The sequence below is a fragment of the Periplaneta americana genome, chromosome 14, assembly GCF_040183065.1.
Source record: "Periplaneta americana isolate PAMFEO1 chromosome 14, P.americana_PAMFEO1_priV1, whole genome shotgun sequence".
Classification (NCBI taxonomy): Eukaryota; Metazoa; Arthropoda; class Insecta; order Blattodea; family Blattidae; genus Periplaneta; species Periplaneta americana.
In genome coordinates, this window is record NC_091130.1 from 94,076,524 (window position 1) to 94,096,179 (window position 19,656).

The following is a 19,656-nucleotide window of genomic DNA, read 5'->3' on the forward strand; positions in this document are numbered from 1 at the left end:
AAAAGCTTCTCAACTGAATAATAACACGCATTTCCCATATATATATACATCTGCATTTAATTTCCTCCCGAGTAGCATTTATATTTGTTACTGTTGCTCAAAGATATTTGAATTTATATTTCCATTTCGTACAATATTCTGGTGGCGAGACATAATCATATACTTTCGGGATTTACTTCCAAACCTATCTCTTTACTAGCTTCAAGTAAAATTTTCGTGTTTTCCTTAATAGTTTGTGGATTTTCTCCAAACATAGTCATGTCACCCACATAAACAAAGAGCTGATGTAACCCATTCAATTCCAAACCCTCTGTGTTATCTTGGACTTTCCTAATGGCATATTCTACAGCAAAGTTGAAAGGTAAAGGTGACAGTGCTTCTCCTTGCTTTAGCCCGCAGTGAATTGTAAAAGCATCTGATAGAAACTGACCAAAACTGACTTTGCTGTACGTTTCACTGAGACACATTTCAATTAATCGAACTAGTTTTTTGGGAATACCAAATTCAATAAGAATATTATATAAAACTTATCTCTTAACGGAGTTATATGCCTTTTTAAAATCTATGAATAACCTATGTACTGTATCCTTATACTCCCATTTTTTCTTCAATATCTGTCGAATACAAAAAATCTGATCAAGTCAATCTATTACGCCTAAAACCACACTAATGATTCCCAGTAATTTCATCTATGTACGGAGTTAATCTTCTCAAAATAATATTGGACAAAATTTTGTACGGTGTCAACAAAAGTGATATTCCTCGAAAGTTACCGCAGTTAGTCTTGTCCCCCTTCTTAAAAATAAGTACAGTTATGGACTCCTTCCATTGTTCTGGTACAATTTCCTTTTCCCAAATAGCAAGTACAAGTTTATAAATTTCGCTAGATAATGCGCTTCCACCCTCTTGTATTAATTTTGCTGGAATTTGATAGATACCTGGAGACTTGTACTTTTTCAGCTTTGTTATCGCAATTTCGACTTCAGAAAGTGTGGGTTCGAGTATAAATGGCTCAGCAGTTTATATTTGAATTTCGTCTCGATCATTTGTATTTGGCCTATGTATATTTAGTAGTTGCCCAAAATAGTTTTTCCATCTGTTCAGGATTGAATGAGAATCTGCAAGCAAGTCACCATTCTCATCTTTGACCACATTTACCCTTGCCTGATATGCATTCTGAAGTTCCTTTATGCTCTCTTATAAATCTCTAATGTTTTTATTCTTACTACTTGTTTCTACCTCATTGAGTTTTTCCTTCAAGTAATCTCTCTTATAGTACACCCCAAGTATTTGAAGCTGTCAACTTGCTCTACTGCCTCATTTAGAATTCGCAAGTTTACCTTCTTCACTTTTCTTCCCATGACCATGGTCTTCATCTTGTTGGCATTTATCTTCATTCCATAGGCCTACTGCTCACAGCTGGCATATAGCTTCAGTAGCATATCCTTTAGTACCATCTCCTCTTCTGTTAACAACGCCATGGAATGGTGTGTGGAAAGCAACCACATTTACCTTTCCCAAGTAAAACTGAAAAATTTCACGTTCTGTTGGATTCGTTTTCTTTTTTACGAAATATTTAATGACAGCATGAAGCTGGATATTTTCCATTTTTGCCAATCTGTTCGGCGCACTAACTTAAAAATGAAACTACATAAATGTAGTGACAGAAAATTATGATGTTTCGTGCTTCAACTAATGTAAAATGGCCGCTAACAATGGAGAAATTGTTGACACATTTTCAATATCATCTCCAGTATGTGTCAGGCCACGAACTTTTCAAACGCATCTCATAAGTAAATGCCAATTTAGGCCTAGTATTGTGTTTTTAGTGATGTTACGTCTTTTTTTACTTTCATTTGCTATTTACTAAATAGGTTGGTTGCTTGCCAATGCTCAGTATTACAGAGAATTAAATCATTGACTCTTTACAATTGTTACTGGCTTGTTTGAAACCAGTTTTCAATTTATGTTTATTGTACCAACACTATATAAAAGACTGTGGGACAGTGACAGTTCTAGAAAAAATATTTTGATTTGGTATAACTCAAATTGAAATGCACCTTAAATACTAATTCTTTAACAAGTAGAAGATAAACACTATGATGTCATAACAGAAACTATAGTAATTCGTTTTAGTTTTGTTTACATTTTATTTGATTTGTTCAAACAAAGTCTTTATATTAAAAAAATCGAGAAAAATTTAAGATTTAAAGTAGGCCTAGTCTTTTTCACATCTTGTACTTTTGAAATTGCATGCAACTTAAAATTTGCACGCGTGTGTGAGTGGCATATGTCATTTTAAGATACACGGTTGTGTAACCCCACATTGAGCAAATCAACTTTTCTTGTGCAACCAGAGATTGTAAGCAATTTAAGTTGCATCGTGGACGAATAACGCTACCTCAACATTCGTACAATTTAAAGTACCGGTATCTAGTGACAGGCGAGAAAATTTCATTTCTTAGGTCCACTGTCCTTGTCGTGAAGGTGAAGGTGTTTGTACCTGTCGAAAGTGTCGTTTTTAATCTCATTGTAGGTAGGTAGGTATCTAATGCCCTTGATTTAACAATAGAATTATTTTCAATGTCAAAGTGTCTCTTCGAAATGTGCTATTTCATGTTCGTTGAATTTTGCAATATTTATTAAGCTTTCTTGTTAAAACCCATATAAGAAGTTTGATAATTAAATTTATTAAATTAAAACGATGCATTGATGGTAACAAAAATGGGCTTTGTTATAAATCAAAGATGTTTTTGTGTTAGTTTCATTTTTGGAACAAATTGCTTCCATAACATTGATTTATGATTCCATTATCATCTTTTTGATAACTGTTAAAGTTTTGTGGAATGAATTGATGGCGGTTATCAAAGCACTGGTCTAAACAAAGTAGAATCTGATTGTTATAATTTATACTTTTACGAGTTTTCATGAAGTTTCTTTCTCTTTCAGATTTTTCATCTTAGAGTTGAGCAGGTTTATAATGGAAAATGGTGTTATTAAGAAAAAATGCGACAGCATGAAGATACCTCCAACTCTTAAAGTGACAAGTATAGATGCAACAAACTTAAAAAAGTAAGTTTTGGGTATCAGCTTGCATGAAGCATGTTTACATTAGCTATGTAACGTTGTGTGATAATAATGTAATGTACCGGTACTGTACTACCTTGTTACTACATGCAGCACAAAATTCATAATTCACTGTAAAGCCATTTGATTTTTATGAATATTTCTATTTAATACTTTACTAGTTAGGTTATATTTGCAATCTACTTTGCAATATCTCTTCTGAAATGAAGCAAACTGAAAACTAGGCTTGAAGGGGCAAAATGAAATACTAATATTGTTGATTCCAGAGAATACTAAGATATCTGAATAGACTATAGACACAACCATAGGTTTATAAATCAATTTTAACCGGAAGTGGAGTTAGACAACTCTATTAGTTCTTAGTATATTGTTTATAATATACTTAAACGACTTCCTCGTGTCTAAAAAAAAGGGGTGGGCTCATAGGCGTGATTTGCCTGCATCCATAATTTGGAGACCAACAAGACTACTCATAGCTTGTCAGACTCAATGTAAGGTGGCTTTTTCATTATATAAATTGATATGAAAAGAAGGTATTACAATGCCACAAAAATCGATTTCAAGATTTTCACAAGAGTGCATGTTTTCAGCATTCCTGGTATCGATACCGAAAAAATGTTTTTGTGCATATTATATGTACAGAGACTTTATCTAAATTATTGAATTAATTTTGTTCATATTCAGTATCTGAGGGTCAATTTGTCCATGAATGATGCTTGTTGTTTAGTCAACAGATCTGAACCTCACAAATGATACCAACATGGCATCACTTATGAGGCAACTAGACCAGGAGATAATGGGGTAGAGTGGTTATGAAGATGTAATAGGTCCTGGGCGAAATGTGATACCCTCCTCAATCCTGAGAGTATAATATACTATAACATACTTCATACATATTTATGATATAAGATGTATTTGCAGAGACCCGTAGTATAATAATATAGTACCTGTATTTGTTCCCTAACTGTAACCTGCAGAATTTTTTTCTATGTCAGTGACTTTTTTTTGAAGTGTAGAATTAATTGAACTTTAATAATAGAACAACAAATGTCTCAGGACTCGGGAGAATATGCATATACCAGTACTCTATATTTGTATGGATCATCCATTGTCTGTTTGACTGATTTTCAACCTGGATAATGTTTTATGAAGTTGTTGGCGATTATGAATTCGCTTAAGTACCTTGAATTCTTTACAGGAATATTGGCAAAGCAGTAATTCATGTGAAATTTGTTTGTACGTATTTGTGGTTATAAAAATGAACCAGTTTCAATAAGTTTAATTTTCTGGTACTTGCTGCATGAGTTGATGAAGAAAAGTATTGCCACAGTGGTTAGCTTGTGTGATGCATGATGCAATTATTTTCTTTTTTGTGATCCCAAAATAGATATTACCTTGCTTTGTACAACAGATCAATACTTTCTTCAAAATTATTTTGCGCTTTGATTAGTTTATAAATTTATGCTCTTATTATAAGCCTCCATAGTATTTTTGTTAATTGTAATCTGAAGCATAGAGCCTGATTTGTAGTATCTAATCAAGTAACTCTCAGTAAAGGGACACACATCGTATCAAATTAATGATGGCAAAGTGGCTGCGGAATATTTGTTCCTTACTATAGTTTAATGATGGGATGTTATTTTCAGATCTGTGATAGGTTTGTCACTGGTTCCGACTGTGGCTATAGTTTCAAGGTCACAGACTGATACGTAATTCATAGGTCTAATGCCTGATGTACGTACATGTTAGTTCCACTGCAATTCAGAAGATTAACTTGAGATCTAATTAGTTATCATCCCACTCTAGAGATCAACAAGGGCACTAATCACTATTGTTCATTCAAGACATGGTAGTGGTATATCAATTCAATTCGCAGAAGAGAGTTCAACATAAACAACTGTTGACTCGAGATGGGAAACACTGAAATGTTATGATTAAATATATTGCTAATTTATGTAGTCCAGATTGCTAAAGACCATTAATTTAGAAGAATTGAACAATTTAACAATATTACTGATTTCTATAACATCTCAAATAACCGAATGTTATGGAATGTGTGAAAGAAAAGACCGAAAACATCACTGGTCACCAGTTAGAAATAATGTTTTGAATCTCAAAATGAAGATTTGTGTTCAGTACATTACGGGCTGTACTATGCCTTTTGATTGTAATGTTCAGATTCAATCCGGTTTTGTTCTGACATACATTTCCCTTGCAAAGAACAGTTATATTCCTCAATATTGTAAAAGACCACGAATTGAAGACTTGAAGAACCCAGACAAGCTGGAAGCTTGGACTTAAAGCAACAAGAAACTTCTACATTACAACTGATGATGACATTACCATTGGAGAGTAGCATGTATTGCTTGCTATTATCTTTAATGAATGATTCTGTGAATGCCAGGACGTTACAACATTTTCAATTGCCAAGAACCATCCGAACACAAAAATCATACTATGACAAAATCCCTATTATCTACCACAGCGATTTTACTGGAGCTGTCACAGTTCGGAGCTGTGAGACAAAATGCTGTCACACCCCACCTCTACTATGGATTGTCCTTGTTACGAGGAGTCTTACTCTGGATTGTGCAGTGGCTTTAAGCTTAGTGCTGTAAAGAGATATGCTCAATAAAACTGTTGGGCTGTCTTTTAGACATAAAGATCATATTATTCTAAATTATTTTTTAACTTATAATGGAAACTTGGAGAGGTAATCAGCTTAGATGTATGCCCTCCATCTCTTAAAATTGTTCTTGTAATGATTTTTAACATACATTATCTTTCGGTCTCTCCATATATAGAAATTCAAAGACCTAATCTGTGAATTGGGGGAGACCAGAATTCTCGATTAGTTATAGAATCATCGAATATTTTTCTATTGTCATTCACTGAAATGTTTTAAATGTGCTTAGTTGCGTTTTTCTGCATAAATAGGAGTCCCACCCATGTCTTATTGGTTCACTAAAGAATGAAGTCAGTATGTCATTTACATGACTTTCAGAAGTTTCTCCTCATGAAACACTAATTATTTGAAGTCCACTGATTATTCCAAGCCAAGCCTCGCATTTCACATCATTATAATAGAAGCTTATTATGACATGTAGATTTTTTTAACTCCAGTAGTAATTGTTTAGTTGTTAACGTAGCTGCTAAAATGAAATGAGGCTTCGTTAGCATAAGCACTAGTTCTGGTGTAACAATTTCATTTTCAGTAATTCAACTGTTAGATACAACTTGTAACGACAGTTGTTGGGCCATGTTCTCTTATGCTGCTTCAATTTTAACAGTTCTGTATGTAGTTGACTTCGACATTCCTTATTGTTTCACTAGTAAGCTTATTAGCTTTTTTAGACTAACTTGTTATGGGACATCTCTCTCATCAGTTTTCCTTCAGTGAGAGCATGCCACTTTCTAGTTTTCTTATAATTCATCAATGATGCCGTTGCATGAAATTTTGCCACGAATTTGTAAATTGTAGATATGAAGGGGTCAGAAATCAAGGGGTATATCTGAGAAAATGTGGTTGAAAGTAAGTTACTTAAGCCTTCGTAAATTCAGTGAAATTTTTTATTTCAATTCTAGTGTGTGATGTGGTTAAAGATATAGCTCTTTGCCACTAAAATTTGAGATGCTTTAGCATGTCTGGGATGCACTTAACTCATGTTCTTAGAAATGTCACTTGTATCCCTTGGCTTCTCAACCCCTCATATATATACGTACTGTTGTGTAATTCGGATGCTTGGTCAAAAATTGTCTTTGGGATATTTCTCCCAATGCACGATTCATAAAACATCGTAAAAATTCTTTGTTCAGAAGTATATAGGTGTTTCGTAAGTACTTGTAAATACTTTCTGGGTGTAATGTAGAGGTAAAAATAAGATTAAAATGGTCTATTCTATAGAACTTTTTCTGAAAATCCTTAATTTCTGAGTTAAGATGCAATACATAATGTAATACCTTGACAGGCTAAACAGCATGAGTACATGTAAATACTTTGTTGGTGTAATGTAGAGGTACAAATAAGATAAAACGTCCTTTGACGCTTTTTCAGATATTGCTTTCTTCCTGAATTATGCAACAAAATAAGATTAACAAATTCAACAAAACTAAAAGTCATTTGTTCCAGAGTTGTTTTTTTTCAGAGCTACAGTATGCAGCAAAGTAGGGATAACAAATGCAACACAAACTAAAAATCATTGCTTTTTTCAGAACTATGCAGTAAAGTAGGGATAACAAATCCAACACAAACTAAAAGTCATTCTCCCAGCGTTGATTTTTTCAGAACTATTCAGCAAAGTAGGGATAACAAAGCAGCACAAACTAAAAGTCTTTGCTTTTTTCAGAACTATACAGCAAAGTAGGGATAACAAAGCAACACAAACTGAAAGTCTTTGCTTTTTTCAGAACTATGCAGCAAAGTAGGGATAATAAAGCAACACAAACTAAAAGTCATTGCTTTTTTCAGAACTATACAGCAAAGTAGGGATAACAAATGCAACACAAACTAAAAGTCATTGCTTTTTTCAGAACTATATGGATTTGAGGGAGGTGGGATATGATGGTAGAGACTGGATTAATCTTGCTCAGGATAGGGACCAATGGCGGGCTTATGTGGGGGCGGCAATGAACCTCTGGGTTTCTTAAAAGCCAGTAAGTAAGTAAGTACTAAACTTACAAGGTCTTAATAATTAAGACTATAATTATTATAGTCATAGACTAGTTGAAATATATACAGAAGGGTTTTACAATATATTAGTACAACACAAGGAGTTAGTATTGATATTAATATTCATGAGCGTTGTTGAATGTCGTAAATTCACCTACGTAGGCCTACTATTAAGATTTTTTTGACATGTTTCATATTCTAGCTGTGAAGCGATATACGGATACTATGGAATGTAAATAGATATAATACAATACAGACCCACTGGAAACAGAGTATAGCGCATAGCATACTGCAGTTTTTTATTAATGTGGTGAAGTAAGAGAGATCTTGACAGCTGATTGCATTCTTAGTGAGTTTCGTTTATGCTAATGCTAACCGATTCTTAGGCTGATTGAAGCTCCTCTATGACAAATTTAATCATACTGGTACTATTACTTCATAAACAACTCTCCACCCACCCACTTCACATTTAATTCACTATTGCATTTCACAGAATAAGGTAGTGACTATGAAGAAAGAAAGGAATCCTAAGTGTTTGGAGATTATCTGCTGATAGAAGAATAAAATTTGGAGTGAATACTTCGATTTGAATGGGTTAAATATCAGTTATGCTATTCTGTAATCAGAGCAGACAAACGATGTTTTGTACAGAAACACCAACTCAAACAATAAAAATGTAGAAGTATTTCTCAAGAAAACTCAAAACTTACTTTCATCCACATCAAATTTCGTTGCTCCTGCTCAGTCACTGTTCTATTATGATTAGTGTAACTTGATGTTCTTGGCTAATATCTTGTTTGAAGTCGAAAACCATCATTTTAAGATTTTTTTTTATAGAAAAGTACACTAAAAAAACTTCCTTGTGCAATAATAGTGCGTGAACATCATTTTACGCCTGCTATGAAAATGTTTTAACTCACATAAGAGACGTTATGGCAGATAGGAAAATATGGTTCTTGCCAGATGAAACGACAGATGTAATTGGAAGATTCATAGATCATGTTACCGTAGGAACATTGCCACCTAATTATAGTATGATGCTGCAGATATCTCTGGTATTTCATATTTTCAGTTTGTAACTTCTTGGAGGTTGGATGAAGTTTTTCTAGATACTAGCATTGCCTAATAAAGAGAAGGAAAAATGTTTAATTCGAAACACTGAGATTATGTGGTTGTATAGTATAGCAGTGCCTTTCAACATGACCACTGAGTATAATATATAATTTCGTTGTTACAGAGTTTCCTGTTAATTTTAAGTTTCGTATTTGTTACATCATTTTCTTGAAGCTTTTTTCTTACAATAATATCCCGTTTTATAGGCTATATGATATTTTGTGTCAAACATTTTTAGACCTACTGAAAGCAGTGTTTACACTTGCATACAATTTATTGTATCAACCGACTGTACCTGCACATACACAAGACACACTAAAGTATTTAAGATAAGGCACACCTTTCGTATCTCTCTTGGACTTATAGTCACTGTTTACCTCACGATACTTAGGTTAAATGTGACCAAACACTCATGAGGCAGCTAAGCCAAGAGGTAATAGCGAAGGGTGGCCAGTTTCTTTCCCCTCCATTGCATATATTGTTGACTAGTAGGATATTTCACTAATCATACTGAAGGTGTTTATTGTAACGAAATTAAAAATAATTTTCTTCTGAAGAGATGCACACAAGAAATAGGAATGAAATAAATCGCTGTTTAAAAGTAAAAAGTACAGAATAATTCAATATAACTATTCATGAATGAAATTTTCTCATATCCAGTCACAAAATTCAAGCAAAGACATTCACTGATTAACGTTAACTTTTTTACTGTGTTAATATTATAAAAATTATCTGGCTGAATAGTTTCGACATGGTGTTCGTCATTGTCTGAAGCCTAGTGAGGTTCAGCGCTATTTTCTGGTTTCCTGTTGTGGTGGGGTGTGATAAAGGTGTGTGTTTTGAAATTCAGTACTCTTTTCGACACAATCATGAACACGACACCACGTCAAAACAGTACAGAAGTTTTAACGTTAATCAGTGATTAATCAAGTGTTAAAAGAGTGCAGCCAACAATGAAAAAAAAAAAAAAAAGAAAAAGACATTGGATCTTGAAGTAATTGGTTGAACTCTCGTAAAAAACACATACACACGCACTATTGCTCTTTATAAGTTTTAAGTGAGCCATGACTAGTAAAAATTAGTTAACCAAGTTCTTTAACACATTCTATATTCAAGTTTTAACGCAAATTATTATTATTTTTTTTTTCATCAGATTATTTCAATCAGAAGACAGCGATGGTGATGCTTCACTAACCAATGATGAAATTTCCAAGGTAAGGAAAAGTAGTTAAAGATAAAGAAGTTTGTAGTTCCGTGGCAACTCGTGATGTTTAGTCATGATGGGGTTTAATAATGAAAAATCAAATTTAATTTGAAAACGATGGAATCTGGAATGAAAAAACATGCATAGTGAGAATGTGCGCTTGTAAAAGAAAATCCAACTTTATTTTTCGAAGGAGATGTGTCCACTACAGTTTGGGAGGAATATTTTTCAAAATGTACTCTTGTTGCAGATCTGAACCATTACGGGAGACTTTAGTATTAGTAATAGCTGTTTTTTTTTTCTTGTCTTATATATTAATTCCTCCATGCTGCTTTCACTTTTTGATCTTGGGGTATATGTTTTGTTCCAATTGCTGTCCTTATTGTAGTCCATAAGATCCGACAGTAAGAATCTTGGGTTATTTTCTGATCTTTTATCAGCTGTTTTCCTCAGTAATTCTGGAGGACGACCACTTCTCGATTTTCAAACTCCCCCCCCCCCCACAAAGACGATTTTATGTCCCGTTTTCAAAAGGTAATAGATAAAAATTTCAGGAACACAGAATTTCGACTGTAACCGTAACTAACTCAAGCGAAACTAAGCTAACCTAATCTGACCTAACCTAAACTAAATTAACCTAAGCTAACATAATATTACCAGGTTATTTTTTCAATTTTCATAATGATAGTAATAGTGGCCGACAAGCAGGAATAATTATAAGTATATATTATATTTGAGCCATCTGTTTGCTTATCAAAGTATAATATAGTGTTAATTACTATACTGGTAGTACATTTTATTAAGTGATTAACGTTTTCGGCATTAAGATGCCATCTTCAGGTCGATAGTTGCGTACAAAGGAACATGCTAAATACATGGAAACAAAAGTAATATGCAGGAATGTACAATATAAATAAAATCAAGAAGTAAATTGTTCAATGGTACAGAGACATGGTTATTAGCATTATGCTGTCTTCAAATTTATGAATAGGCCTACACACAATATTGACCAAGCAAATGCATAATTTGTTTGAGAATTAATAAGTGTCATGTAAAATGTACAATATAATTGAAGTTAAAATATAATCCATTTTGAATCTTGCGTACACTGCTTTTAACACTTGAATATAAGTAATTGATTAACTAGTGGACTTACTCGTGTTAATTATGTAAGTTTGTGCGGCTTACATAATTAACACGAGTAAGTCCGCTAGTTAATCAATTACTTATATTCAGATGGTGCGATGAAGCATCGAAACAGCTGTAAGCCGCACAAACTTACATAATTAACACGAGTAAGTCCGCTAGTTAATCAGTTACTTAAAATATAAATTGTTCAAAAATAATATACAAAGACGTGACTACAAGCTTCTTACATAGTGAGATGTTATACAATTCTTCCGACAGAAAGTAATGTCACGCTTAGCATAATGCCACATTAATCACTTAATAAAATGTACTATAATTATTAACACTATATTCTACTTTGATAAGCAAACAGACAGCCTTAATATAATATACATACTTATAATTACCAGGTTAGCTTAGGTTAGATTAGCTTAGTTTTGCTTGGGTTAGTTAGGGTTAGTTTAGGTTGTAGTAGGTTATGTTAGGTAACAATTGAAATTATGAGTTTCCGAAATTTGTTTCTATTACCTTTCGAAGATGGAGCATAAAATCGTCGTTTGTGAAAAAAAAAAAAAGTTCGAAAATCGTGCAGTGGGCAGCCTGCAGAATTACCGTTTTCCTATAATATTATATTATCTGGCAATTTTCCCTAATTTGACTGGCGGCGACAACAATAATTGTAGCAGACAAAAAATAACCTAATTATATGTAGTAAATAAATATCAATCACTAAAATCATGATTTTAATTTGATTCTAATCTCTAATCTAAGAGCGAGTTAGTATGGCTATTATATATTAAAAATATAAATATCTGCAAAAAATACTGCTATTAAAAACATTTACTTACCTTTTCAATGTGAGTTTGTTTTGTACTAGAGGAACTATTTTCTTTCTACAAGAAAACATCTTGCAACCCTTTCAATAAGCTGTTAAACCTATTCTTTCATATTCTAGAATGTAACAATAGTGGAAATATAAATCTTACAAGCTTCTTCATTAATACAGTTTTGGCGCCTCTTAGTTTCAGTACAGGGATATAAAAATCTTAAGTGGTAAACATAAAATTTCTCCGGTTATAGTAGTGATACTAAGGGCTTATGTTGACATAACCGTTAATACCGGCAAAATAATAGAAAATAAGACTTAGTCAAACTGATCATTTTACTGTATTATGGCTTGTATTACATCCAGACAGAAGTCTGTAATAACAATTGAAAACGAAGTTTTTTTAATAGCTTATTAAAAAAAAAGAAGGTGACTTAAGGCCCATTGACCATACACTGAAGAATTATGAAAATATCATTGTTTGCAGATCAAGTATTGGATCTGTTATTGTTTCCTACCAATGCTTCATACATACGCTAATCTTTAGGCCTTCTGCGGCTCTGTAAAAAATATAATTGAAGCATTGGCTGGAACAACGTTGTAAGTTACAAAATTTTCATTTGGCGTGTTTCCGTGTAATAATGTTGTATGTCATGTTACCATGCTATACTCTTTGGCTTGCAATTGTCCATCAATGCAGTACGTGAAATTTGTCCACTCAAAAGTTTGCTACCCTATAAGAACAACGTTGTACGTGTACACATTTTTGCAGCTCCTGTAAATTTTACTAAATGTAACTTATAACCAGGGCTGGGCAGTATTTTAAATACATGTATTTGAAATACATTTGTAATTTGTAAATTGTAAGGATTTTCGAAAATATTTTGTATTTTGTATTTAAATACATAAAATTGATGTATTTTGTATTTCAAATACTCAAAATACTTTTTTCTTCTTCTTGTCCTTCAAGTTTTGGATCTGGATTTGAAGAATGACCTTTTGTCTTATTTGCCTACCCATTTCAGATGTGCTAGCCATACACTTAGTTTTCATGCCACAACTGATTTCCTTAATGCCATAAAAAAATCTCCAACAGCATCAAGAATCCATCACCCAACACTCGCTAAATGTTCAGCATTATGGAATGCGTCTAGGGGACCCAAATCCTCAGAAATTAGATCAGATGTCTTCAAATATTCATTAAAGTTTCCTTGCCCAACTCGATGGAATTCTCTTTATGACTCAATCTCTCAAATACTGCAATCCAAACATGATATAAACAATATATGTGAAAAACTGGGATTGCCAACCTTCAAAGATGTTGAGTTTCAGTCCTTGAAGAATATTGTGCAGTTCTGAAACCCACTGCCATAGCCCTTGATTTAATGCAAAATGAGAAGACGTGCTATTACGACCAGCTTTTGTCCACATTAATTTCCCTCAAAAATAGATTACATATTCTGTTATCTAGCAATCTACGCCATCTATTCCAAGTAACTCCAATCCTAATAAGTTCGCTTTCCTCAAGATTTGAAGTGATGTTTGATCTGACCCCAGAAGCAAATTGAGCTATTTTGGCAGCTTCCTTTCACCCATCATTGAAGATGAGATGGCTCCCTGACACTGCCTCATCAAATGATAAGAAGAGAATACAGAATATGGGCGTGAAATCAGCTGAGCAGTTCTCTGCTACACCTTTGGTCAGTTCAGACGATGAAAACAATTTTTATGTTTTCAACTCAAGTACAACAGACTTTGAAAAGCAAAAAGAAAAGAACTTGTCTACTGTGGAGTATGAGCTCATAAAATTCTTCAATGGCAAAGGGACAACCCTGTGCACTCCAGAGAATTACCCAACAGTGAAACAAGCTTTTATAAAGTATAATACAAGTTTGTGTTCCTCTGCGCCTGTAGAAAGACTGTTCTGTTTTGCAGGATTTATTCATTCACAGCAAGGGGATCCTTGTCTTGAGAAACTGGTTTTTTGAAAGGAAGCAGTAATTATTCACATGTAGCATAATTTCATTGCTGACTGGGTAAAGGAAGAATGTTCAGTTACAGTGTTTATATAAAACTTCGAGATAAAAATACTTTTAATGTTAGTATGATATTTTAGATTTTCAGTAATATTCTTATTTCTTTAGGCCTATATATTGTATCGAGTATTTGAAATACAAATGTATTTTGAGTACTGTATTTGAAATACAAATGTAATTTGGTTAATTTTTTAAAAGTATTTTGTATTTGTATTTGAAATACTTGGATGTCAGTATTTTGCCCAGCCCTGCTTATAACGTTGTTCCAGCCGACACTTCAATTAGAGACTCTTTTTACTGCTTATAAGAAAAACTACAAGGCAACTTTTGTACACCCTTATGTTTTGAATTTCGGTCCCCCTCCTCCAGTAACACACTATTGTAGATGGTGCTCGAAGTGACCATCACTGAACAGAGATCAGAATGGCGAACCACTCATTGTCAGCATTGTCAGACTCTTGCAAAGTTCCCAGGAATAGCACGAATGTGTCCATCGTGGCCACAATCCTGTTCTTCAGTTGCTCCTTGTCATTCAGCAGTGTGGCATATACTAATGGCACTCAAATGGCCCCAAAATTTCAAGGTGGATAGATCTGGTGATCTTGATAGCTAAACAACAAGCTTGCCACGCCCAGTTCACCTGTGTAGAAAAATCTTGTGCAAGACCTCACGAACTAGGCACCGTAAAGTGACTTTGAACGCTGAGGTGACTTTGAACAGTAATTTAGCTCCTTTCTAAATTAAATGCTGTAGCCAATTGCGAAAAAACTGTTTAAGTTGTCAATAAATTAGTTCAGTTTTTTCGCAATAGGGTACAGTATTTAATTTAGAAGGGCGCTAAATTACTGTTCAAAGTCACCTCGGCATTCAAAGTCACCCCGCTTTACGGCATGTGGAATGTCATGTCGAAATAACATAATTATGTTGCCTTACTGCGAAGGAAATCTTCTCCAGGCTCAATGTTGCCTTAAAAAAATCGTTGTGCCCCTTCTGCTACCTACTAAAATTTTTTAATGGACTTCTGGATCACCCAGTACATTGAAATGAGTTGAAATTAATGGATACAGTAGATCAATCACAAGTGAAAGCTAATGACTTTAGAGGTTAAATTCCATTGAAGCTGTAAAATCTTAACTTTCTAACGAAAGATTAGAGACCTGTTATTTCCACAGCTTTTAGAGCCAAGTGTAGGCCTACATTAATTAGGTACTTGTACCATATATTTTAATTACAGTTATTTAAGTGACAACAAATGTATCTCTCTCTCTCTCTTTCTTTTTGTGCAGTAAATCGGAACAGAAAATATGTATTCACTTACACCCAGATATTTTGGTGTAGATCTGAAACATATTCATATGTGTGTGTGTGTGTGTTATATAGTGCATACATTTTATCTTTTCACGCTTGCTGATGTGGAGCAAATGTAGCAATGCACAGTGCACAGCACACATGTGAGCGAGGAAAGATAAAATGTAAAATGTATGCACTGTATAATCAAGTATAATCGTAATAATTATTGAGCATTGTTATTTTATAAACCTATTGTCTTGCTATCATTACCACCATGTTAATATGATTACTGTTGTATTCATATCCATGCAATGTGTGTATGTATTTATTCACACTGCAAAAGGGTATATACCTCGTAGCAGTGGAACTAATTACACCGATAGTATTTATGTTTCGTTATGTAAATTAATTTTGTGATAAAAATAATCTTACAAACAAGAATTTTGGTAACAGTCTTAAATGTAACTCTGACTGCTTTACGAAACGTTTGAATCGTGTAGGTTATTTTGTCATGCTGTTCATTATCCATTGTGTTCTAAACATTTAATTTGATCACTGTGAAAAATTGTCGTGCTCCAAACTAACTTTCTGTTCCATCATTTCTTTGCAGGTTCAATCTAGATTGCATGACGGAGTGAATGATCATAATGTTATAAATAATACAACAGATTACAGACTTTTAGCCATCATTTCACATGAAGGTGTTAGCTTAAACTCAGGTGTGTGCTCCCATTCTATTACCTTTGTAACTACATAGAAATTTAGGCTAGTAGTGATAACTAAAGCTCTTGCTGAGTGCTAGAACAGGTAGTCAGTACATTGATAATTGGATTATAGTAGGAGATGTCTGGAGAATTCTAAAAGTAGGAAAAAAATAAGTACTAAAACGAAAGATAGCCTAAATTGTTCTCTGTGACATTCTCTGTAAAATTAGTTTCTGCTGCGAAATAATTAGTTTTTGTTATGATTCTTACATGGATTTCTACTGTTTCATTTGACGATATATGACATATGATATATTTTCGTCTAGCACTTTTTTACATGTAATGGTGGACCTCACATATTCATATACGGTGCCACCACTACCATTTCTTACAATGATACTTGCAGTACACACCTTATAATTACTATATCATCACTACCTATATACCCTCCTATTGCTTGTTCTCTCCTACTATTCTGTACTTATTCTACTTTCTTTTTAGCTTCCTCACTATTTAGGAAGTAATCCTAATATTAGTCCTTTCTAATTGCTATCTACAATCCTGACTACCGGTACCTCATTCTATCCTTCTTTAATTATTATTTCTATCTTACTTTTTCTATTGCTAGAACCACCCTTTATTTTTGCAGTATCAATAATCTACTACTTTAAATTGTACAATTTCGGTATCACTTCACAATATTTTTCCCCTTTATCATTCTATTTTTGCTTACTCTTATACTTATTACTATTCATTATTTCATAGGTGCCTTTAGTTTCATTACACCTGTTAACACTACAAGTTATACTCTTCGCTATATCCTACTTTATCCACCTCAACTGTTGTTGTTGTTTTCTAATGCCAGGCATTTGACAATAAAGTCATTTGACCTCTTGCACTCCAATATTTTTCAAAGATATTGTCATGGTCAGTCACTGAAGCACAGATTTTGAGGTGTTCCGAATCCATTTCTTGATTTGAGTTGCACAATGGGTAGTTAGGGGACTGATATATTTCAATTCTATGCAGGTGTTTGGCCAAACAGGCATGGCCAATCTAAATGCAGCTACAGACGATTTTCGTGGTAAATAGGGAATCACCTGTGGATTATGATGCAGAGAGTTCCATTTTTTCCCTTGAGATTGTGTTATCAAATTTCGTTTGTTGAAGTCTAAGTATGTAGATTTAATAAGTCTTCTTTCAGAGGAATACGTAGATTTAGTAACAGGTCTGTAAGTAGCAGTGCTGCCCTTCTCTGCTAAAGCATCCACATTCTCGTTTCCCAGGATTCCACAACGGGATGGTATCCATTGGAATATAATTCTTTTATTAAGTGTTATTAATTGAGAGAGCATTTTAGTTATTTCTGCTGTTTGAGACCGTTGATAGAATAGCTGCTTTGGAGTCTGACAATATAACTGGATTCTTAAATTTATTGATGTGGCATGGAAGATTCCTGAGACTTTCACATATTGCAATGATTTCTCCATCAAAACTTGTTGTTCCATATCCAAGAGATATATAAATTGAGAAGAGACAGCATGTAACACCTGCACTGGCCCCTTGTTCCCTGGAAACACTGCATAACAAATTTTAACTTTTTTTTTGCGCTGGGCATGTGATAAATGTTTTCTATATAATCTGAACCTCCTGAAAACGAATGTGACAATAAAAAACAGTTATGGTTTTTGAGAAATTGTCGAATTTATATCTATTCAATATACTGCTTTATATAATGGCAATAAGGTTAAATATTCACTGTTTAGAAGATTATAGCTTTCTTTTTCTGCATGTTCTATTATAGAGGGCATCAGGTACATCACGAGCTAAAGTCCAACAATAATCTGCTAGCATATTTGTACTCCACTGTCCTTGGTATCTTTTTTTCAGTGATTGAAATTTCTTGATGAAAGCGCTCACCATGTTCATCACTGAATCATCACAATTCTAGGGGAAAAAAGTCAAGATGGGAGTGAAGGAAGTGAATTTTCAGGGCCATATTACAACCCATAGTTTCATACACCAACAGTAAATTTTCCACTAGTTCTTCATAGTTCTCATCTCTACAGTTACCCAGAAAATTTAATACAACCTCCTTGAATGCAATCCAGGCGGTTCTCTATTTTCCTTCCAATAAAGATTCGGAGTGATTGTCCTTCATCATTTCTCTAATTTGTGGTCCATCGAAAACTCTCTCTTTTATTTTTGAGTCACTAATAGCAGGAATTTTTCCTGGATATGTTTCAATGCTTCAGTTTCATGATTCATCCTTTTAACAAAATTCTTCATTAACCCTAACTTAAAGTGTAAAGGGGGTAAAATTACTTTACTTTGCGGTACAAGGGGTTGATGTATAATATTTTTCTTCCTGGCTTTAGTGATTAACGTGTTCGCCATACTTTTATTTTATAATGCTTATCTCGAGTGCGACTGTCCCATTCGCGCAGAAAGCAGCAACATTTTGTGTACCCTAATTGCATTCCAAGAAGCAATGCTACAACCTTCAAACCATTCGTACTTTGAATATTATCATTAAAGGATACTTTAAAGAAATACACGTCTTACACAGAATACTAACACCACGGAAATCTCCTGGTAAACTGAAGCTATTTCATATGGCGAACCTATTTCTCCCCCTCCAAATGGAACTGAAAAGGGCAACAAAACAATTTCCACTTCCAGAAATGGTTTTGACAGGGTGGTCTATTGCTAAATATAAACTACAGTAATGTTATTAAAGCTCACACTGAAAAAAATACACATCTCAAATAAAGTCAGGTAAACTCAAGCGAATTCATATCGCGAACCTGTTTCACCCCCTTCAAATAGACTCGTAAAAAAGGAATAAAATAATTTCAGTTTCTTCAAGTGCTTCTAACATGTTGGCCTACTTATATTACTGTTGTTTTCACATAATGGGCCGTAACATTTGTAAAACAAAATAGTTGCAAACGAAAAACGATGATTTTTTTAATAAAATGCATAGAAAATTAATTATATTGTGCATCCTGAAAACCCGAACTGATGGAACATTTTGCTTGTCATTTTTTAATTCAGGAGGTCGAAATTAGTAAGAATTTGTTAGTTTTATGTCTGGCGCAAAATGACTGTTGACCAGTGAAATCATGGATCCATCGGTGTATAAATGAAACCAGTTTTGTGGAGGGTACCTAATATTAATTGTCTTTAAAGACAATTGTTTTACTTCTGATTTCAGTATTTCTTCTGTTAAGTTTAGATTATAGTCTATATTTAATAGAGTTAAAGGGTTTGATTTAATTTGTAAGTTTCTTCTAAATTCGGGATGTTGATTTTCTGTTTTAATTCTTGAACCATGTATATGAAAACTTTTTTGAGTTTTTAATCTACAGAGAGGATTGTATGAATGCCAATTGTTTCCTGGTAATCTGACAAGTTTTTCATATTGAATCAGTACTTTTTCTTCTATTGTCATTTTGATGCTGTTAATATTAGTGAGGAATCTCATAGAATCTATTGGAGTTGTTTTGATTCCATCAATAATGAGCCTCAGAGCTTGGTTTTGAACATGTTCTATTTCGTTTATGAAAGGTGAAGTAATTAAAATTTCTCCGCAGTAT

General features: G+C 33.6%; 1 protein-coding gene across 1 annotated transcript in view; it reads left to right on the forward strand.

Annotated features, from left to right (window-relative positions):
* Positions 1–19,656, forward strand: part of LOC138713583 (uncharacterized) — a 111,977-nt gene that overhangs the window by 79,085 nt on the left and 13,236 nt on the right. The window contains exons 10-12 of the mRNA XM_069845771.1: positions 2,950–3,072; positions 10,023–10,083; positions 15,964–16,072. Of these exons, the coding sequence (XP_069701872.1) occupies positions 2,950–3,072; positions 10,023–10,083; positions 15,964–16,072 (293 nt within the window). The remainder of the gene's footprint in view (positions 1–2,949; positions 3,073–10,022; positions 10,084–15,963; positions 16,073–19,656) is intronic.